The sequence below is a fragment of the Gymnoscopelus braueri genome (assembly GCF_963280865.1).
Source record: "Gymnoscopelus braueri genome assembly, chromosome: 5".
NCBI lineage: Eukaryota > Metazoa > Chordata > Actinopteri > Myctophiformes > Myctophidae > Gymnoscopelus > Gymnoscopelus braueri.
The window spans coordinates 48874112-48898209 of NC_137606.1; the positions used below are offsets into that span (position 1 = coordinate 48874112).

General features: G+C 42.2%; 1 protein-coding gene across 2 annotated transcripts in view; it reads left to right on the forward strand.

The window, feature by feature from the left end:
• grik4 (glutamate receptor, ionotropic, kainate 4) overlaps positions 1-24098 on the forward strand; it is a gene marked incomplete at both ends in the record, with an annotated part of 123948 nt that overhangs the window by 53537 nt on the left and 46313 nt on the right. For both annotated transcript variants that reach the window (XM_080428961.1, XM_080428962.1), the window contains 3 exons: positions 14995-15156; positions 16383-16535; positions 17778-17882. In XM_080428961.1, the coding sequence (XP_080285087.1) occupies positions 14995-15156; positions 16383-16535; positions 17778-17882 (420 nt within the window). The remainder of the gene's footprint in view (positions 1-14994; positions 15157-16382; positions 16536-17777; positions 17883-24098) is intronic.

Below are 24098 nucleotides of genomic sequence, written 5' to 3' on the forward strand. Positions count from 1 at the left end.
CGGTGTGCTCAGTAGGTGGAGCAGCAGTGTGCTCAGTAGGTGGAGCAGCAGTGTGCTCAGTAAGTGGAGCAGCAGCGTGCTCAGTAGGTGGAGCATCAGCGTGCTCAGTAGGTGGAGCAGCAGTGTGCTCAGTAAGTGGAGCAGCAGCGTGCTCAGTAGGTGGAGCATCAGCGTGCTCAGTAGGTGGAGCATCAGTGTGCTCAGTAGGTGGAGCATCAGTGTGCTCAGTAGGTAAATATTGAACTTTCTGGCCATCAGGCTGAGGTAGTGGACCACCTTCCACTCACCTCCCTTGACCTCCCGAGGTAGTGGACCACCTTCCACTCACCTCCCTTGACCTCCTGAGATGGAGCAGCAGCGTGCTCAGTAGATGGAGCAGCAGCGTGCTCAGTAGGTAGATATTGAACTTTCTGGCCATCAGGCTGAAGTAGTGGACCACCTTCCACTCACCTCCCTTGACCTCCCGAGGTAGTGGACCACCTTTCACTCACCTCCCACTCACCTCCCGAGGTAGTGGACCACCTTCCACTCACCTCCCACTCACCTTCCACTCACCTCCCCTCCTGAGGTAGTGGACCACTTTCCACTCACCTCTTTTGACCTCCTAACTGGGTTGTAAGGCCAGCTAGTCGGCCAGCTAATCGTCCTGGTCTATGTGATCCGTGATCTTGACCTCCTGAGGTAGTGGACCACTTTCCACTCACCTCCTTTGACCTCCCCCACGGGAAACCTGATCTTCATCTTCTGGCATTACGCTGCCCCATGTTGAACTAAAGGACTGTATCTGACGTGCCTGGAACGATGAGATCGACCAGACTGCTGTGCCCTAGGCATATCGATCTCACAGTCGGTCTTGGAGCCGGCTCCTCGGAGGACCAATATAGAAACCATCATCGACTGACTCGTTAACCAGATCCAAGGTCACTTCGAGAATATGCTTTAGGCTGTGCTAACCAACTGGATTCTCTTTGATGCTTCTCGTCCTGTTAGTGATGAATCTCTCTCAGAGTAGCTGCTGGAACTGAACTACCGAGGGGTGTTGAGCCCCTCTTATAATGCTGTCCTGCGGTCCTGACATCACTATGGTGATGTCAGATAGTGTCAGACGTCTATGGAGCTGCCTATGTTAGTTATGCCCAAATATGGGACCATGACGTCAGTCCTGGACGTGATGGTTATGTCTATACATGGAGTTTCTGGGAAGGGTTCGCTGATGTCAGACTCCGTACATATGGCACGTTTAGGTCTCTATGACGACTTTGCAGGTATATCGTCTCCATCTATGGGGATCTCCATATATAGGCTATTGCTGGCAAATATGCCCTGAATGTTTTCTACAGTAGGGTAAGTGATATCTTTTGGTTAAAACAAAACGTTTTTTTATTAAAAGGTTAAAGCACTATATTCTGATAGTAATTATTGCTATAGAGTGTTTGTTCAGTCACAGGGATCTCTCCAGCTCTTTAATAAACATAAAATGAATGTCCAGGTAGGAACATTTCAGCCAATCAGGAGAGAGCACACATTTATCAGCTTCATTTTTATAGTATTCCAGTTCCAATTTGTTCAGCTCATTTATTTGTGTCACCACTTCCAATTTCACTTGACTTTCTGACTGTGTTCTCTATCCTGATTGGATAAAATTTGTATCCTGACCTGAAAATGCATTTGTCTGTTTAATAAAGATCTGGAGAGACATGGAGACTCCTGTTACTGAACAAACACTCTACAGCAATGAGTACTATCAGAATATAGAGTTATTTAACACTTATTTTGACCAAAATCACTTACCCTACCTTTAATGAAGAGAGCAAAGGCCGAAGGGCCACACATTGGACAATTGAATTGCAACTTGAGACACATTATTGCTGAATTAAGTTAGAACTGCTTGAGTTTGATAGACGCGACAGATTGATTTACAATAAGCTATTTGCCAGGACCATGCTTATGCTTATAATGCTTCACATTACAGCTGTATGTGTCACTCCGGCAGTAAAAAGCCTGGGTACCGAGGCAACTCTAGCAGTGATGGAAGTACTCACATGTTTTACTTAAGTAAAAGTATCAATACTGCAATGTAGATATACTCTCTCTAAGTAGAAGTCCTGTATTCAAAATGTACGAGTAAAAGTACAAAAGTATTGGCATCAAAATACAAAAAAATCTAAAATATTTTGAAAATAGCCAATCTACAAGCTCACAATGCGTCGCATCGAGACACATTGTGAGCTTGTAGATCGGCTATTTCCAAATGGTCAAAATATATATAGGGCTGAAGTGGTTAGTGTATGTTTTGTAATAATAATCAAAATCTACAGAGTAACTAGTAACTCAAGTTTTCATATAATTGTAGTGGAGCAAAAGTACAATATTTCCCTCTGAGATGTAGTGGAGTAGAAGTAAAAGTATTGAAAATGTAATAGAAGAAAGTAAAAATACCTCAGAATTGTACTTAAGTACAGTACTTGAGTACATGTACTCCGTTACTTTACACTACTGCACTCTGGTGTACGGTGAGGTTACAATTAAAAGCTTACTTAAAGCACTTGAATGCAGCATCAACTTTTACTAGTTTATATCTAGCCAGCTGTCTGATTTTCACCACTTCATAGGTCACTGATGATGAAACGCATTGCATTATGGACTCAAGGCAGACTTGAGTCATGCCTTGAGTCCAGACTTGAGTCTGCCTTGAGTCTGTTTCACAATCATAAAAAAAAATTACACGGCTTGATTGAATACTTCATTCTGATTGGTCAATCACTAGGGGTGTGCTGATACACTAATTTCACGAAACGATACGATATTGGCCTCACGACATCGATACGATATCGATACGATATATGGCACTTTTTTAATTATGAAAATATATGGGGGGAAAAAAAGCTTATGAAAATATATGGGGGGGGGGAAAGCTAATGCAAACAAATACAGTTTTTGCATTATAAAAAAAAAATATATATATTTTTTTTTCCCCCAAAACGATACGTATCGTCACGAAAACGTATCGCAATATATCGCGGGACGATATATTGGCACACCCCTATCAATCACTGAATTCAGCTGTGTGTTATTTCTGGATAATGACCGATGAGCTCTATAACTATATATTGTCTAATCAAACACTCAGAGCACCTGCTGCAATGATTGATTTTATGCTGTATCCAACACGGCAGCCATGTACACAAATACACCATGTCATTTACAGCTAAATGTTGCCCACATTTGAATCGAGAAATAGACAATACAGTAACCGAAACTTTATTCTATTTGATCAACACTTCCTGTTGTTTTTCGAGGCGCCCGTGCACCTCGCATACATAATAATACTTCCGTAAGCAAGGAAATACTTCGTTTTGTTGTTACTATTGGGTCAATTTATTAATGTATTAATTAAGTAGCTGTGGAATAAGCTTCGCCTTGGGGTTTAATCATCCTGTCAGAGTTTATTTCTCAACAATGACCGCCGCGCCGTCAATTATCCCTTGCATATTTATACCTGCATTAATTGAGTATGTACTGAACTTGTAAATATGAATTGCCATTGAGTTGCCGCTGAGAATTGAGTTATATTCATTTATCTCAAAATCCAAGACATTGATGCCTTGTATAATTATATAAATGGCATAATATATTATTATTACATATAATTACGGCTTTACAGCCACTCTAAGCCTAGTTTAGGCTGTATAAGGCAAGGTATGGCTCATGGCTCATAGAACTCAATACATCGGCTCACTGTCAAAGCTACGAGACATTAATGACGCCTTGTCAGCCGCTAGACATTTCAGGAGATATGAGCCAAGTGATTCAGCCTGTGAGACGTCCCAAATAACGTCCATGAGCCAAAAATAAATTGTAGATGAAAGCAAAAATACATAAACTACCTCCAATATATAAACCCCCTTTCTCACAGTGTGAAACACAGCACACCTGTTCACACAGACACAAACACACCCCTCATTGGACAAACACAGATGTTCTCTCTCACACAGTCTTCGTTCCACGGCTTCTTTCTGAGTGATGTGTATCCTGTGATCCGAGCTTGTCGGGCAGGATTGAATAAATCTCACGGGCTCGGCGGCGGTGGCCCATCGTATGTCGACGGGACGCCTGGTGTCATTTGAAGGTTAAAAAAGCACAGGATTGGGCCTAATCCCTAATGTAGCCTGCCAGGCCGCATTGGCTGCTGTTGTGCATCATAACTCTGAGCCTTGATAGAGGCACTTCCACATGCACTGGCGACCACGCAATGTGTCCACAGAAGCATGAAAACATGCACACACTCACTGACACATGCACCAACGCACGCACAGACAGACAGATAGACAGTTTCCCACATGGCTGGTTGACATATTATCTGGCATCACTTCCACCCCTCATCCCCGCTGCCTGTTTGTTTTGTTCTTCATGATTCATTTATCTACACACACACACACACACACACACACACACACACACACACACACACACACACACACACACACACACACACACACACACACACACACACACACACACACACACACACACACGATCCTTCTTGTCACTGCCTTCATTGTCATGCAGCCCTGTCTGAAAGGCTGCCAACACACACACATACATACACACCCTCTATCTAAATTGAGGTGGACACACCTCGACACATTTTGCGATGCACTATGAATAAAAAAATAGGACCCTTTACGTCTTTCTGTGTTTGTTTCTGTAATTACAACTCTTATTTTTCAAACGTTGTCAATCCTGTTCTCACTACTTACTCACTCTCTCATTCTATGCTATTAAATGTTACAATGCAATGTAACATTTGTTAAAATGTTCCTTTTATTTATGTCAAAATGTTCTCTCTCTCTCTCTCTCTCTCTCTCTCTCTCTCTCTCTCTGGTTAGTCATGATAACATGATGTCTAGGTGATAAATAACCACTGTGACTGTGAAAATGATTGGAATTTAATTATTTCCCCTCCACAGCTTACAGAATGTGAAGTTCATATTTCCCTGTTTAGACACAGAGTTTGCGAATCAATCAACTGAAACTAATAGAAAAGGTAATTAGCTGTGTTGAAAGCAACAATGGAGAAAAGCATCCAGTCATAATGCAAACTATTTAATTATTGTATTGCAATAGAAAATATAGGACAGGATGTGTTTTACTATACTGCTCACTGCTGATGTGTGATGCAAAGATGTCAACTTACTTTAAATTGCTGCTAATAATTGGCTAAGGGCAATACATATCTTTGTGTTATTTTTTACAGAATAATGGAAACTTTTAAAACCTCAGAGCCAGCCCTTGTGAGCAGGAACACATTAATTTGTATTTGATGGAACTAATGCAGGCGACACATTAATTAAGTAGTCAACCTCATCTGTCTCAGCAAGACCCATCAAAGGATAATTGATTATTTGTAATAGGTATGAATTTATTGTGTGCAATCCAGGATTAGAGACCCTCACTGACTGTGAACACTAATTTATGCTGGATGAATGGTGATAATAGCATTTGTCTCATTAGTATATGGCTTGTGATTATCAGTATGCACAAACAACCTGATGGAAAACATCATCAGCTTGTTTCCATTATTATCAAATTAGCAAATAGTGTAATATGCATGTATGCATGCATGTGTAGGCCTACTGTATTGTACATGCACATGTGTGTTTTTTTTACATTATCATGCGTCAAGCAACATTAGTGATGTTCACAGCCATTATGTCCAGATCTGCATTGTTTGAATCAACCTGATGGAGCTTTCATTACCAGTATTGTGATTATCAGTGCACCAGGCCAAGAAAGGCAGACACCCTGGTCGATACACAGCTATGTCTAGATGATTGCAGAGGAGTGATTGATCAGGATGAAGAAGAGGAGATGGAAAAAGCAATACTCTTTCCCCCCTCTGTATTTCTCTTGTATGTCCTGTCTTGTAGACAATTGTGGGTGGTTATTGAGTCACAGGAAAGGCATTCCTCTTGGATCACAAAGGACTTCTTATAGCATAGATGTGTCATGGAGGTCCAACACAATTATAATTTACAATTTAGGCATTCACAAACTGCTAATACAAAAGTGCCAAACAAACTGTGATATCTAAATAAAAGGTATGAACCCTCGTCAACAAATGATGGGGAATAAATACATAAATAGTCACATGAATAGAGGGCAAAGAAAACAAGAAAACAATTAAGTGCTACAACTCTGTCCTTCGTTAATCTCGAGAACACCCAACCGATCGACCCTTGTGTTTCGCCGAGGACCCAAGGTAGTGTGGTGCCCGGTGTAAAGTCGGTCGGATCAGCGGTTGGCCAGAACAGACGAGAGATATATCTCTCAGACGAGAGATATATCGTCAGTGTCCAGCCGGGACCAGCTAAGCTAACTCCATTTTCAGTTTTTTTTTTTTTTTTTTCATAAATCAACGTTATTGAACCCCCTCTACATCTGTGTACATTTTTTTTAAATAATAACATATGAAAAGTATTAAAAAGCGCCTCTGACGAAAACTCCTAACTCCATTGGACCCTCAAACTGTCCGTCAAAAACAAACAACTCACCCCTCCTCTCAGGCTCTCAGAGAAGCTCTGCTCTGTATGAGGCAGACAGGGAGAAGATTTTTCAATGCTTTTGGGAGAACATAAACTGGGAAGAGAAGAGAATGTATGTGCAAGGTTTGATAGATTTCACCCCAGTAAAGAGGAGAAGGGTGTCTTCACAAAGGTCATCTGCTCGTGTTTTCTTTTTAAATGTTAATGGACAGAGAATGAGTGTGTGCAGGAGTTTGTTTCAAACATCTCCAAGAGCTCAAGGAGATCATGCCAAAAGACTTTCACAGCTTTTATGACAATCTAAAGCACTAAGAAACATCCACCACACACACGCAACACAACACAACACACAACAGTGTGATAATAAAATGTTGATAGGTATATGATAGGTAAATTCAACTGTGGTTGTTATTGTTAGTGCAGTAGGCTACAGATTTGATAGGCTACAGATTATATTTTTCATGAATGTATTTTGTATTTATATGCCATTTATTTATTGTTGGTGTGCCATGATTACTTTTGTTAAATACATGATTGAGTATTGAGGCAGAATTGTTTGTTGCACTCAACTGTAGAAGAATGACAGTGGTAACAGTTAGATCCATGGTTGTTTACAATGCATGTTAAAATAAAAGTTGTTTAAGTACAGAATTCAGCTTGATCTATACTTAGTATATGAGGATGGCGCTCACCATAAATAGCTGATCTCCAAGCTCACAATGCGTTGTGATGTGTTGTGAGCTTTGAGATCCATTGCCAGCTGTTCTTATCAATGATGGACAAAACCTCCTAACTCCACTTGAGCTTGATTTGGGTAAAGTGGTGATAATATAATGACACATGCAAGTATCTGATAATATATAAAGTCACAATACCAAGTTTGATGAGGCAGTATTGCTTTGTTTTAAAAATATAAGGTTTTCTTCATTTTCTGAAAAATTGATATTTTGTTTTTCATTTCCTGAACAATTACCATTTTGGATTTAGCTGGTTCCGGCCGAACAGCAGAGATATATATATATGCATATACGGACATCCGGCTTACCAGAACGCTGATCCGACCGATATGCCTCATATGGGCACATACTGATGAAATCATGGATCTCGGGCATAAAAGGAACAATGACAAACAGATATAGAGATGTCCATATATGGGCATAAAAGCAACACAGACAAAACGGACGGACGGACGGACGGACGGACGGACGGACGGACAGACGGGTACAGTTCAGTTCAGGACAGGTAGTTCCTGACTAAATAATAATATTAGCATTTGTGGACAAGCAAACAGTGTGTATAAATAAGAACAAGTAACCAACAGACATCTGCATAGCATAACTAGCATCTATTCAAATAGTCAACAATAACTGAAACAAGAAAATAAGGAGTGCTAGGAGGTGAGGTCGAGTCTGAAGAGGTGAGTTTTCAGACTGCGGCTGAAAATGGGGAGTGAGCCTGCAGTCCTGACTGAGGAGGAGAGGTCATTACACAGCTTTGGAGCCAGCAAGGTGAAACGTCTAGGACGTTGGAGTGTTGGCCAGGGTGTTGTAGGGAAGGTAGGGATAGATGTCCTGTGTTAGCTGATCTAAGTGTGTGGAAAGGAGTGTTGGGGTGGATCAAGTCGTATAGGTGGGGGGGGGGGGGGGGGTTGTGTTATGTCCTTGATTGCCTGTGTAATCTCCAGTGTTTTGAATTAGATGCAGGCAGAAACTCATATTTTAGCTTTTTCCTCTGTTGTAATTAATCAATATTGGGCCACCTGTTGGACTGTACATCAATATGTACTGTATGCTAATTGACAAACACGACCTGCTGCAGTATATTTATGATTAATGACTGTTTGAGCGTTATCAACATGTGCACATGGACACAATGTGATTTCTGAACATCAATGATGAATGTTGCAATCGTTTGTGTGTTGTGAAATCCCACACACATTTGCTAAATAATTTTATTTTAAGTGGTACAGGGCTCTGCTGTCTCCTTGTAATGGGCAGTTCATTCTGATGCAGACACTAGTAAAGTGGGTCTGGTCCTCAAATTGCCAGGAGGTCACTTGGCCTTGATGGGAAAGTCTCAATAGATCGATATAGGAAACACTCAGGACTTCACTGAGATGAGCATGCGTTTAGATGGAGTCTCATCTCCATTACCTGGAGCTACTCCATCTGTCTTGTTGTTTTTCTACTTCTTAATATCCCCCCCCCCTCCCCCCACACGCACGCACGCACGCACACGCATGCACATACTTCTGCAATCTCAGATGTCATGCAACTAAGCCTTGCAGAATAAATCAGCTTTGTGCTTTGAGCAGCTCAACAACATTTTGTTTGTTTGTTTTGCTTTCCAGCTTCTCATTTAGAAAAGTCATTCATTTAGTGATGTAAAGAACATCGTTTCTCTGAAGGGTCTTGTTTAAAATCATCTTAAACCTTTTTTTAAAATTCCTCAGTAAAAATCTGAGGGGATTTGAATGAATAGTTTGCAAAAAGACAGCATTTTCCAGATTCTAAACATATGCTGATGTGTGCAATATTCATGGTGTTCGAAGATTCTACCAGTCCAAGAATGATTCTGGGCATAAGGGTTGCTTCACAGACGGGCTGTTATTGTGAGAGGGTCTGACATAATTCCATGAATAACGGTTTTGAAATGGGTCATTTATTCCCAAGCCTCAACGGGAATGAGGCCAGATTGTTTTGTATTCACCCATTAACCCATTAATACCTGGAACGCATCTGTGTCACTTTAGATGTCTTTGGCTATTCAAAAATAGCAGATATACAAGCTCATAGCGCGGCACCGAGTGCCGCGCTACGAGCTTGTATATCTGCTATTTTTGAAAAATCTCGAAAATATTTTTTTTAGATTTTTTTCAAAAACCTGTTAGGATTTAGAAGACATTTCTAGAATCTTCTCAGGTCTCAATGGGTTAAATAATTTGAAATCCATTTTGAATTAACAACATCCGATACTCTCCCCTAAGATTCATGAAAAATGGGTTTCATGGTCGTCTTTCACGGAAGAAAGACCAATTGGATTATTGAAGATGATATAACTGTCAAGTTACTGACCCGTGCAAGAATGATGTGTTAGAACTGTCCTTGTTGCACGTGTCCACACAATATTTCTCTGCAGCTTTGACTGAAATCATATTTCGGTGCAAAGTCACAGCTGACTGAATATTATTCAGTTCGTTCAAACCACCAAATTCATTATGAAGCTGGAATACTGTGACAGCTTCAACGTTCCCTAGTCTTTGACGACTCTTCTGGACAATAGCGTTCCGAATTCAACAGCATGACCCTATGGCCTACCAGTGGTGGAAAGTAACTAAGTACATTTACTTAAGTACTGTACTTAAGTACAATTTTGAGGTATTTGTACTTTACTTGAGTATTTCCAATTTCCAATACTTTTACTTCTACTCCACTACATCTCAGAGGCAAATATTGTACTTTTACTCCACTACAATTATTTGAAAAATTTAGTTACTAGTTACTTTGCAGGTATAAATTATTATATTATAAAACATACATTAACCACATTAGCCCTAATTTATACATAGGCTATTTGAAAATAGCAGATCTACAAGCTTACAACGCGTCGCATCGCGACGCGTTGTAAGCTTGTAGATCTGCTATTTTCAAACATTTTAGTACTTTTACTTTTGGTACTTTAAGTACATTTTGATGCCAATACTTTTGTACTTTTACTCAACTACATTTTGAATTCCGGACTTTTACTTGTAATGGAGTATTTCTACATTGCAGTATTGATACTTTTACTTAAGTAAAACATTTGAGTACTTTTTCCACCACTGTGGCCTACTTGGGTAGTTGTTATATCATAGTTTGTGAGTATAGTATATCATAGTGAGATGGTAAAATTGTGTGTCTAGTTGACTCTTTTCCGCATTATTTTATGGATTTGCAGAGGGTTACAATAATCTGTTCATGTGCGTGGAGGTTTTTGTTACTTGTGTGTCCTTTGTGTGTGTATTTGTTATTTGTGTGTGGATGTGGCTGGGTGGATGTGGGATTGTGTGGAATTTGAGGACTTTGAAGTGTGTGTGGAGGGGGGTTGGGGGGTTATATGCCCAAGGATAAACGAGAGCTCTGCTGGAATTGTTCCAGCAGAATTGGGGGGGGGGGGGGGGGGGGGGATTGTAGCATTTGTGGTGCCCCCTATGGGGAGACATGATATTGCTTTTGGAGGTGTGTTAAGTTCATGTTTTTTTGTAAGAAATGGGCCCATCTCATTTGTCATACAAGTCACCTATTACATTTGTTTTTAACACATTAAAAAACACTCTTGTATTCCAATATGAACTACGTTTGCTCATTACCCTGCAATGTTAACACATTGGGTGCCAGAGGTTTATTAAAATATTATACGTTGAGTGCCTGCATTTCTTCCATCCACTTGCGTTATACGTTTCGTGCTGTAGCAGCCCAGACGCGGAAGTGCATGTAAACAAAGCGTGCGTGCGAGACGGCGGAGGGTCCCGACTAACGCCTGGAACAATAATATTTCTAACGCGATCCTCCATTGCAGCGTGATCGCCGATCGAAAACGGCTCGTTTCCACCACGTTAAAAAGAAATGGAGATATTAAGCTTTTAGTCAAGGAGATAACATTGAAAACGCCGACCGGAAGGATTTTTGACATGGAGCCAGATCCAGCCTCTTCTTCTCAGAAACTCCTTGGGTGATGTCAAAGTTTCGTTTTAGCGCCCCACGTGGCCCACATGTATAAAAATAGAATTGGGTCAAAAACGGTCCGGACCGTTTTCGGCACTTCTCGTTTGGATCCTCAAAAACGGTCCGGACCGTTTTTGGCATTCAATGTGTTAAAGGAACACATCACTGTTTTGCAACCTTATTTCCATACACCGGTCTTACTCTTGACTAATGCTGACTTTAAGATGGTACCATTTCAGCCTACTTGATTTGTATTGAGTCTCAGAGGCTGGCTGTGGATAGTGCAAATATTCACCTGCTGATGGAGGATATGGAGATTGAGTTGAGGTTTCTATTCCCCCGAGTGCCTGACCTTCACAGACACAGAGCGAATCTGATAAACTAAATGGCTCGTCTTTTTGCTTCCCTTAGTCCCAGAGCTCTCATTCTCTGACTCCTTCTGCTCTCTCTCTCGTTTCGGTGTTCTTATTTTTTTTAGTCTTCCAACTCTTTGTTGGAAGAATAATGCACCTCCTTCCACATGTCTTGCACTGTCTTTGTCTGACAACCACCCTCCTTTCCTGCTAACGGTATCTCCTGAAGTCTTTAACCTGCACTTTGTCAGACAATGGAAATACATTATTTTCAAAAATACATTTTCAGTTGAGCGACCATGCCGCTCGACGATACTTGAAAGTTTAATATTCGTAATTTCCAACGACCGACATGGTTGCCGAATGCTGTTTTTCATTTTTTTTAAACCAATCATTCCATGACAGCATATTCACACTAATGGTACAGATATACATACCTAAAATAATAATAAATAATAAAATAAAAGTTAAATTTAGAAAACAAAATAAATTACATAAAAGGGGGCCGGCACTCAATCGGGCTGCAAAATAAGTGCCCATCTCTGTACAAAAGTCTCCATATTTAGTTGAAGTGAGCAGTTAAAGCTTCCATCCTGTACACCTCTTCAGTCTTTGTGTCCACCGGGCTAAAGAATGTGACTTCCTCCAGTTAATTAACATTTTACGTGCAGTCATCAACAGTGTTGGCTGTAACAAGCTGAAAGTAACGCGTCACTGTAACATTATTACGGTACTTTTTTCCAGTAATATAACTAAGTAATATAACTAATTACTATAATGTTTAGAGTAATAATATTACAGTTACATTTCTCCAAAAGCAACTCGTTACCATTGAAGTAAATCCTTGTATTCAAGACATCACAGGGTGAGTAAATCATAGAAATAAAGTAATCAGAAACAGGTATGCAAACTGGGAGGGACTAGGATAGGAAGATGAGCCTCGGCAACACATTCATTTTATTGTTTATATCCTTACAAAAAGAGAGGGGTAACATTTCTGATGTTAAGCTTAGACATTACTAGGACCAGTTACAATTTGCACACAGGTGCTCTTTCATGGCGGTTTTGAAGGAGGCTAAGGAGACACACTTTTTGAGGTCTGTTGGCAGGGCATTCCACATGTTGGTGGCATAGCAGTAGAACAAATTTAACCCCATGTTTGTGCTGAGTCTGGGTTGAGTGAGATCAGTGGAGCTCCATGGTGTTGTGCCTGAGTGTGTCTTTTACGCTATTGAAGTAGTCTGACAGGTACATGGGTATCCCTGTTTTCTTGCGTATCTTGAAGACCAGGCCCATTGCAAGGTGCTTTATTCTGTCCTCTCTGATGAGCTCTTTGTGTTGCTTCTGTGGCGCCATGTGACTCCTCTCACCTCCTTACATTGGACTGTGTTTGGTAGTAGAGTGATACCGTGTGACTCCTCTCTCCTCCTTCGGACTGTGTTTGGTAGTAGAGTGATACCGTGTGACTCCTCTCTCCTCCTTCGGACTGTGTTTGGTAGTAGAGTGATACCGTGTGACTCCTCTCTCCTCCTTCGGACTGTGTTTGGTAGTAGTGTGATACCGTGTGACTCCTCTCTCCTCCTTCGGACTGTGTTTGGTAGTAGTGTGATACCGTGTGACTCCTCTCTCCTCCTTCGGACTGTGTTTGGTAGTAGTGTGATACCGTGTGACTCCTCTCTCCTCCTTCAGACTGTGTTTGGCATAGACATATAAAGGTAGACGCCTCCTCTGGCTCTGAAGCGTCTGTATGGCGGGCGCGCTTCCGCTTCCGGGGGGAAATACCCCCCGGAAATATGGCGGCCACCATACGAAACAGGTCGCTCCAACGAACTGCAGAGGCCAATGAGGTATCTAGGTTTCTACATCTATGGTGTTTGGTAGTAGAGTGATACCATGTGACTCCTCTCTCCTCCTTACATTGGACTGTGTTTGGTAGTAGAGTGATACCATGTGACTCCTCTCACCTCCTTACATTGGACTGTGTCAAAGATGCTTAATTTAGCGACAACTGTCGCTTCGCACAAATTGTACACAAATGGTCTCCTAAGTGGGCACCGTCTGACAGCAGATCTCGCGTACGTCCAATGTTTACTGGTGTTAGATCTGGCGATAGTGTGTTGCTGAGAAAGGCAGATAGCATAGTTGATTTTCTCCTGATTTGTCTCTCTGAAAAATGCCATTTTCGTTGCAGAATGTTGGGAATATTGTGTGGCTTGTGACGATTGGGTCCAATATTCATTTCAGTGACCATGGGGTAATAAGAATCGTTCAGAAGCTGTGTTCACGTTTGCTCTCCCATTGGAATTAATAGACTCCAACCTGCTTTCTCCTAAAGAGGCGGCCACCAATGTCACGCAGAAACGGGAAGTAAAAGCCAGTTGCAGTTGGGCTTTTTTTTTGTCTCCTTACACTGGACTGTGTTTGGTAGTGGAGTGATAGCAGGGTTCTTTAGTCTTTGCTGTGCAGCAGAGGAGCTGAGAGAGGTTAAGTCCTGGGATTTTGTGGCCTCTCTCTGTGTCTGAAGGTCAGTCACTCAGGGGAATGATTTCTCACCTCATGTCTTTTTGGTGTGACTGTCTGTCAACTGTATTTTTGTCTTCTCTCCACACTTTCTCTTTAGCTTCTTCCCCTTGTTCACTGCCTCCTTCATTCTCTGCTGTCTTTTAACCCCCTTGTGACATCATTACCTGACCCCCCCCCCCATGAATAAAAAAGATGAATTGCTGCAGCAATAACTTTAGAGAGAAATATAGCATCCAATACAACATGATATCTGAGCATCACAGTGATCCAGTTGTGTAACATGTTATAAGTAATTGATGCCGCAGTGAAGAGCGATCACATTCTCAAGTCGAACCGATTAGTTCTTTCGCCTCCTATTCATCTATTCTATTTCATCTATCTATTTTCTACAGGGAGAGAGATATAGTGAGTGACACGCAGCAAAAAGTCATACTATGGAAATAATCCATATGCGTTATTTATAGAAGTGCATAGAGAAACTCTGGACAGCTAATGTCAGTCATCTGGAGAAGTGTGAGTTAATGAAAAGTAAATGTCATCACAGTTGAATCGGGTATAAACATGTTGGATGAACACACTTTACCATGATAATAATAAGTTCATATGCATGATAATAAATTCATATGCAGGTCAAACTGATGCTGTCATGTTCAGTATATCAGCAGACAAGAAACAGCTAATGACATCTACATGAATAATGTGCTCTCTTTCTCTCTCTCTCTCTCTCTCTCTATCGCTCTCTCTCTCTCTCTCTCTCTCTCTCTCTCTCTCTCTCTCTCTCTCTCTCTCTCTCTCTTTCTCTTTCTCTTTCTCTCTCTCTCTATCTCTGTGTCTCTCTCTTTCTCTTCGCTCATTCCTTTCTCTCTGCAGGAATTCTCTCTGCTCCGATTGGACGACGTGGAGGAGCAGCGAGTCAACATACTTGGTTTTTCTGTGTTCAATCAAACCCATCCCTTTTTCCAAGACTTCCTGCTGAGCCTCAACCGCTCCTGGCAGGAGAACTGTGACCACGCTCCCTTCGCTGGCACACCGGTCAGTGTCAGATTTCTTTGAATAGTTTTGTTTTCATAAGCATACTTTTTCCCCCAGCACCATTCTAAGCAGCTCAGCCACCACTCAGCTTGCATAAAGCAGATTGGGTGTGGGTATGTGTGTGAGCATAGTACACATCACACAGAATGAGGACTCATTCTTTAATTGGCTTCATTAAATTCTTGTTTCCTAATTAAGCCTTTCAACTAAATCAACGGCTGTTTTTAGCAACCAGCTGTGTTTTTCTTGTTGCTACTTGCTCTATCTATTAGCATTTGTCTCTAATGAATAACAAGGTGTCTTTTAGGAGTAGAGAGATAATAGCTACTATATGCTATGTAAACAAAACACAGTCTGACAGCGAACACATTTGTGACAGACAAAGAAACAGACAGGGAGATCGATGACAGATGTAAAGTAAATTTAAGTGGCAATACTATTGTTTAGTTTTATGCAGTTCATAATGAATAAGAGTATAATGTATTCAAGTGATCTTGCAAAATGATGTCTGTGACCCATTCTGTCACAGATTCATACATTCATACACAGTCTGTAATGCTTTCCACACTGTGTTTTCTCCACTAAACTGCCTGTAATGTGCAATCCACCCATTAAAATTGCGGGAGAAGGTTCAAGGTTGTGATACATCACACATATTTACAGTTTAATAACTATATAGCTCTATGTTATATACCAGTATCCACCATCATGGTCATTCAAACCTTTTATAGTTCCATTAAGACACACAGTGGTGAAATGAACAATGTCCTCTGGCCTCTAGAATGCATTTTAATAGACTTTACACAGTGACTTGCAGTGGTACAGTTGTTGAGGCTGGTTGTACAGAGCAGATGATGTTCATGCTTTATTTCTTTAGCTACTGCTCACAGAGCTGGATGGTAATTGGGATGGTTAGAGTTAAATAGTTAGAGAGGGAAGGGCGAGAGAGAGAGAGAGAGAGAGAGAGAGAGAGAGAGAGAGAGAGAGAGAGAGAGATGTTTTTCAATGCTGTCATCAGATCAGAGTGTCTATAATGATCTAATGGAATCATCTCTCTACCAATCTACAGATGGATTAACCCCTCGCTGACCATGGCCCACTGATATGTTAGGCACAGTGGTGTGTAGCACAGTGTGTGTATCTTGCATGCTGTGTGTACCTGCATAACATACTGTAGTTTATACCCTACTGTATGTCCTCCTCCCCCACACACCCCCACCCTTCAGCTCTCTTCGGCGCTGCTGTTTGATGCAGTGCATGCGGTGGTGTCTGCGGTGCAGGAGTTGAACCGCAGCCAGAATGTGGGTGCCACTCAGCTCTCGTGCAAATCCTCTAAAATCTGGGAGCATGGCACCAGCCTTATGAATTACCTGAGGATGGTAAGTGGAACTCCTCCAGAGTACAGTATTGATCTCCGCTAATGTTTGTGTCTTTCTTTCTTACCGTCTTACTCACTCTCCCTGCCTTTATTTTATCAGATGAGCCGGGAAGTGATGCAGAACTATTGAAACAACACTGGCTGTTTGTTTGTCCGCGTGTGCTTGAATGCGTGCGTGTGTCACTCTGTCAAAACATCTATTAACCAGAGGCTGAAAATACCAACTTGTACTTTTTAAACACAATATCAGACACACCAAAAAAATCACACCCTGTGTGAAGTGGGCGGTGTCTTGCTAGCTAATCACAATACTGAATGGAGTCAACCAATCATGTACAAAAGATAAATACATTTATTGAAACACTCTTTATGATGGACGAAACCATAACTTTAAAAAAACAAATTTATGTTTTTTTTAAAGTTATGGTTTCTTATATAGGGCTATGCACATGTGTCATGTGACACTGGCCAATCACAGTCCTGAATAGATTGTGATTGGCCAATCACAGTGCAGGATAATTGTACAAATTTCCAAACCTCACTTATAGGGGCGGTTTCACTGCCCAAGATAATTGTACAAATTTTCAAACCTCACTTATAGGGCGGTTTCACCACCCAAAAAGAAGTTAACCACATTGCTCAATTATGCACATCTCTTTCTTAGTAATTATGATCAGCCAATTGGGAAAGCAGCAAAAGAGACCAAATGAGAAAATGTCAAACTAAGTATATTGATTTTTCACTCTCTCTGTTAATGGGAAAGGTTAGAGCTTTTCACACACACACACACACACGTTTCCCACGCAGGCAGATAATAATGTATTATATCAGTGACCTGTTCAGAAATACAACCACAGTCCACCAGGTCAACGTGTCTCATTTCTCCTCATTATAAATATATATTAGAGAGGGAGAGATAAAGATGAGCTGTCATTGATTAAAACATATATACTTACTAGAGAGAACTAGAAGGGAGAGCTAGTGGACAATCCCCATGTGTGAATCTGACACATATTCAATATCACACTGTTTTCATGTCCCAGTTTGCTCTGTGAAAGACCACATGAGTAATGACTCAATATTATGCCCTTGCCTTCATATAATCATCACAGCATTAAATCAGTCCTTAGACAATGCTGTTGTCCTGATTTCATACCAAGTCACAGCTGCTTGTGCTGCTACACTAACAAAATGCAGGATTTTGGGGTCTGACTTTTAACATGTCTGTCTCTGTGTCGGACAGGTAGAACTGGAAGGTCTAACGGGTCACATTGAATTTAACAGCAAAGGCCAGCGCTCCAACTACGCCCTGCGGATCATGCAGCACGGCAAGGATGGCTTAAGGCAGGTAAAGTCACTCCACATCATACAATAATAATGTCTCGTAAAACATTTCATTGAAGTCAAACAGCTTTGCTTATGGAGCACAACGTTCATGGAACTGTTTTATTTTGAATGTTCTGTAGCACCTCTCTTCTTACTTGTAGAAAATAGAAATAATTTGCATATAGATGGAACAGTGCTACTGAACTGTCACATATAAAGAGTCCCCCAAACATACAAGGCATTTAATTCAACTGTAATTCTTTGAAAGACTTCCAGACGTCCAGGAAATTACAATTTGTGTCTGTCATCCTTTACCTCTTAAAGCTGCTATTTATTTAATTAATATAAATTGATTAGAGCAATTCCTTTCATTGCAAATGAGGTACAATAACAGGCACGTCTGGACTGAACAATAAACAAACAAACAAACTATAAAATGTGCTCGGTAGGGCACAGACCTCGACCAAGGTAACAGATTGTCTATAAGGTTGCGTTGCTTGGCTTTTTGCAAACCTCTGTAGTGGTGAGGCCAAAATCATTCTGCCCGGTTCTCCTCAGTGGCTGGAGCAATTGATCTGAATTTGCACACAGCCATTCACCATTACCATGTGCACGGAACAGGGAATCCCGTTTTTCTATTTCACCAAACTTAGGCTGTTTATTAGCGTTGTTATGTAAAATAATGTCGCCATGGTTACGGCTGGCCAGCTGTGGGATGGCTCCGCGAGCTATGGGATGAATGGCTCCCGGGTTGCCAGATCATGTGCGCATATCCCCCCACGGGTATGGGCTAGTATGACTTAATTTTCTTCCAGAGCCCGAACTTTGTAGAGGCTGGACAACTATGTTGCTGGTCCCTTTTGTATTTCTCCTAAGATATAGTACAATTGCCAGAATTGCACCTTGATAACGGAATTTCTTACACTAGTTTGAAATCTGATATAACGTAATAAACAGTCAAAATACCCTCAGCATTCTACACTTTCTTTCCCCCAGCGCTGATTTGCTTCATTACATGGACTTCTCAGTCACATTCACATCAGGGTGGTAGTGGTGCAGGATTTAGAGTGGCTGTGAATCAGAATGTTCCTGGCTTTAATCTTGGCTCCTCCAGGCTTAGTATGCAGCAATGTCAACTGAGGGTGTACAGTACATGAGTTTCATACTGTGGTATATAACTAGCTTGAGTCATGCAAGAGACCCTTAAAATTACACTTTTGCTTGGTTACCTTCTCACTAAATGTGACTGAACATGTACTGAACAGTAATAATGTGTGTGCATGGGTAATAGAGCTCTTCACAGGTCCAAAATGACGGCCCCGAAACCCTAATGGACACGTACAATTTGTTCAGAGATCCGGGAAGACCCGACATTTAAAGAAAGACATACCCAAACCCTATAAACCTGTGAAATGTGTTTCCAGATCCAATTTGTTCCGAGATATTGCAGAACCGATCCCGACTGTTGGGTATTATATATGGAAATGACAAACCTAAAAATCGGTCCTACAATTTATTCTACCAGTAGATGCCTGTTATAGAGTCCTTATGGAATCTAGCAGCCATGTAGCGGCCTACAATAAGAGATAATTTAATGAAATTGTATGTTTTCACCTCAATGAATAAGGAAGGAATCCATGATCGCATACACAATGAGGGCTTGAGAAGGGGGGGGGGACGACTGTAACTCCATCCTGTATCTCAGCCTTTCCGTGACAGGATTTGCAACAGGGTTTGTGATGGGGTATACAGGAGTGAAAGTGGCTTGTGCTTGTCGGCTGAGAGTGTAAAAATGTACATTTATTACCGGAGTCCACTTTAATTGACTTAAATCCAGTTTATGTGGTGTGTGTGTGTGTGTGTGTGTGTGTGTGTGTGTGTGTGTGTGTGTGTGTGTGTGTGTGTGTGTGTGTGTGTGTGTGTGTGTGTGTGTGTGTGTGTGTGTGTGTGTGTGTGTGTGTGTGTGTGTGTGTGTGTGCATTGTACTATAACACCAAATGTCACTGTGATAGATGTGATCATTAGTTGGTGTCCTTCAGGCAGTGGAGTGTTGGTGTGGAGCTCAGCCTAGTGTCAGAAGTTTTGATCTTGAGACCAAGTCTAGCCAGAGGCTTTGACAGTCCACCACTGAGAAGTAAACCTGCATGGAACCCTGCCACACTTTAATCCTGTTACTCCCGCTGATGTAGGGACTCTAAGGTTGGCAATGTTGGTCGGTGCGGGTCTGTCAGTCTTTCCGTCCCAAACAATCTACCAAACAAAAAAAACTACCTTTATGCTCTCTGGAGAATGAACCCTACTGATTTTGGTGACCGCATGGCCTTTACCTTAAAGCGCCACCCTCGGTAGCAGTCAAGTTTGGTGTAGTTCCCATATCAGGTGATGATGTAGCTTATGAGAATACTCTCGATGGTTCTGCTAGGACATGAGGTGCCTATGCTTAATTTTTTCATCCCCCTGAAGTTGTACAGACGATGGGCCTCTATCTATCTATCTATCTATCTATCTATCTATCTATCTATCTATCTATCTATCTATCTCTCTCTCTCGCTCTCGCTCTCGCTCTCGCTCTCCCTCTCTCTCTCTCTCTCTCTCTCTCTATCTATCTATCTATCTATCGCTCTCTCTCTCTCTCTCTCTCTCTCTCTCTCTCTCTCTCTCTCTCTCTCTCTCTCTCTCGTTCTCGCTCTCGCTCTCTCTCTCTCTCTCTCTCTCTCTCTCTCTCTCTCTCTCTCTCTCTCTATATATATATATATATAACCATTTACTTTGGATAATATACATAATCATCATGTATATAATGAACAAGACTTTGTCATTGAATCAAATCCTCGCATGTAATGTTAGTTATTCGTTTTCCCTCTCTGCATTTCCATTACTAAGAGCCAAGGCGTGCAGGGCCATGAGGGGCTTGGTTGTCTTTCCATTACAATCATGGCTGTGTCTTCCCATGTCTCCCATTCACACTGACTCAGTCAGGCAGAACAACAGCGCTATCAGTCTTAATGTGAGGATTTCAACCAGTTAGTTATGATAAAGCACACCTGCTGTGTTACTGGAGAGAGGCAAGACGTTAGGCTGTGACTACTGCAGGTGGAGGAATTGTTTGTGTTGCTGACTAACACACATACTGTTGGCAAAGACGCAGCCAAGAACTTGGCAGAGACATAAGGGATAATGCCAATGCTAGCAGCTGATTCTTCTACACAAGAATACACACAAAAAAGGCAGAAGACACACATATCACAAGCTGATACTTCAGGCCTTTTTAGTGGATCAAACAGTTGTAGCACCATTGCCTCCACCTCCCACACTGAAAATAACAGAAACAGAAACTTCTTCCCGGACCGGAGTATTCATGATTCATATAAAATCCTCACCCACCCCCTTACCTAGATGCAGTTGCTGTCCCTGATGCTGACATGTAGCCTGAACAACCTTACTTAACTGTGCTTCTGTGTGTGTGTGTGTGTGTGTGTGTGTGTGTGTGTGTGTGTGTGTGTGTGTGTGTGTGTGTGTGTGTGTGTGTGTGTGTGTGTGTGTGTGTGTGTGTGTGTGTGTGTGTGCGCGCGTGTGCGTGTGCGTGCGTGCGTGCGTGCGTGCGTGCGTGCGTGCGTGCGTGCGTGCGTGCGTGCGTGCGTGCGTGCGTGCGTGCGTGCGTGCGCAATAAAGTAAGAGAGAGAGAGAGAGATATGAGTGAGTGATGGATGAGGTTGATGTAATCAGGTCTGGAGAGAGAGATATGAGTGAGTGATGGATGAGGTTGATGTAATCAGGTCTGGTTGTCAGTCTCAGCCAGTCTGCCACCTGGCTCCGATGGCACACAACGCAAAGAGCACACCACAATCTATGCATGTCTTTCTAAAGCATTTATAGAGAAGTCTGCCTGAAGCACCTCACACCATCCCTGCACCTCTGTGTGGCCCCTATCATCCCTGCACCTCTGTGTGGCCCCTATCATCCCTGCACCTCTGTGTGGCCCCTATGGAACCATCCCTGTACCTCTCTGTGGCCCCTATGGAACCATCCCTGCACCTCTGTGTGGCCCCTATGGAACCATCCCTGCACCTCTGTGGGGCCCCTATGGAACCATCCCTGCACCTCTGTGTGGCCCCTAAACATTCCTGCATTGACAGGACTGTCCAGCCTTTGTGTGGCCCCTGGCCTCTATAAAAGAGCCTTCATTGGCTGCGGGTACATGGACAGTTTCATTCGGAATGAATACACTTCTATTCGGAATGAATGAATGAATGAATTCATTCAGAATAGAAATGCTCATGTAAACACCTCAATTGGAATAGAATATTCCATTCCAGTCTGACCCGAATGAATTTTCATTCGGGTTAGGAGGGGTGGTATAGACCGTTTGAATCGGGATATACCAATCGGAATTGACCATGTAAACGCTTTATTCCGAACACTCCTCTCTGTTTGGAATACATGCATTCCTTTGCGCATGTCCGTGCTTATAGTGCTGTCAGAATTGTCCAAAAATGACCTATCAAATCTCTAATTCGGCCACGGTCGCTCCTGCGGGATAAAATGAATGATTCTATTCTATAGCGTCATTTAATAAGCCATGGTTAAGCCCAGACTTGTCCAGGAGAACGGACGCTCCAAGGATTGCTGGCCTAGGCTACACTTATATGGATCTTTTTCTAAACAGGTATTTTAGTCCTCAGTTTTTAAAAAGAATCCCTGGCCACATGACATTTATTATTTTATATATGAGGGGCCAAATACGTATACATTTTTAATCACATGTTAAGGCCCAATACTGCAATAGCTGCATTGTTTTAATAGCATACGTGAACAAAAATAAATGAAAACTACATTATTAGGGCGCAGCTGCAGCGAAAACAGATGAGTTTTACTTAATCAATTCATTACATGGGCAGCCGGAACGGTCGTCCCAAAACACTACGCCCCACGCACCTTTTGAGCGGGCCATCCATGGCCGCTCCATGGTCGCTGGATTTTGACCCGGGGCGATTGTGTTTTAGGGCGACAGACTCCGCATTCTCCGTGTGCGCACCGCGCGCTACTCGGCGCAGAAAGAGGGTTTTCGTCACAGTGAATGAGTTACAGCATGTTTCAAAGCTTTTTCATAATAATACAAGAAAAACGTGACACTCGGCATAATGAGTAGCTTATACTTTCTACTTAAGTATATTTTGATGCCAATACTTTTGCACTTTTGCCATAAATGAGCGTGCCTTGTTTCATAGACTGTAGTGTTGCTCTCTCTCTCTCTCCATTTATTATTATAATGACCATGAGCGGTCCGGTGTTTATGTATTATTATTTATTATTATAATGACCATGTGCGAATGCGCGATGACGTCATCGTACCTACATGAGAAATGTGACAAATAGTATAGGCTAGCCTACGTTTTACCGTGTCTGGTACCAATACAAAAAAATAAACTGGTCTGAACTTGTAGATCTGCTACTTTTGCATTAAAACGACGATAACAAAGGAACACAGGCTTGTACCGCATACAACGCTGCCTGGCCAGGAGTCGGTGCGTTGCTTACCGGCCTGTCTACGACCGACAGACCTCCGCTGCGGAGGCACAAGGGGGCTATTCATTGCCTCCTCCCATGCCCACCAGGGGAAGCTCTGCTCCGGGTAGTGGCCCCTGGTCCATGCCCAGGCGTAGGCGGGAACCACTTTGCGCATGTCAAAAGTTATATTCCGAATGAATGCTTTGGTCATGTAAACGAGGAATACTTTTATTCAGGTCCCATGTAAACAGGTGAGTGGATCAGATTCCTCTATTCGGAATGAGTTCATTCGGAATGAATTCATTCTGAATGAATACATGATGGTCCATGTACCCGCAGCCATTGTGTTCATGTCGCTCATTGACAGCTGCTGCTAATTGGAGGAAGCTGAACCAATTACTGGACCAGACTAATAACTGCAGTTTGGTGTATGCAAGCTGTTGGCTGTTACAGCAGACGACTTAATCTGTTTGTGAGTTTGCATGCATACATGCACGTGTGTGTGTGTGTGTGTGTGTGTGTGTGTGTGTGTGTGTGTGTGTGTTTGTGTGTGTGTGTGTGTGTGTGTGTGTGTGTGTGTGTGTGTGTGTGTGTGTGTGTGTGTGTGTGTGTGTGTGTGTGTGTGTGTGTGTGTGTGTGTGTGTGTGTTCGTGGCGGGTCGCACGAGCGACAGCCGTCTGTGTTTGCGACGTGAGGATGTACCGTGGTGTGTATGTCTGTGCGTGCGTGC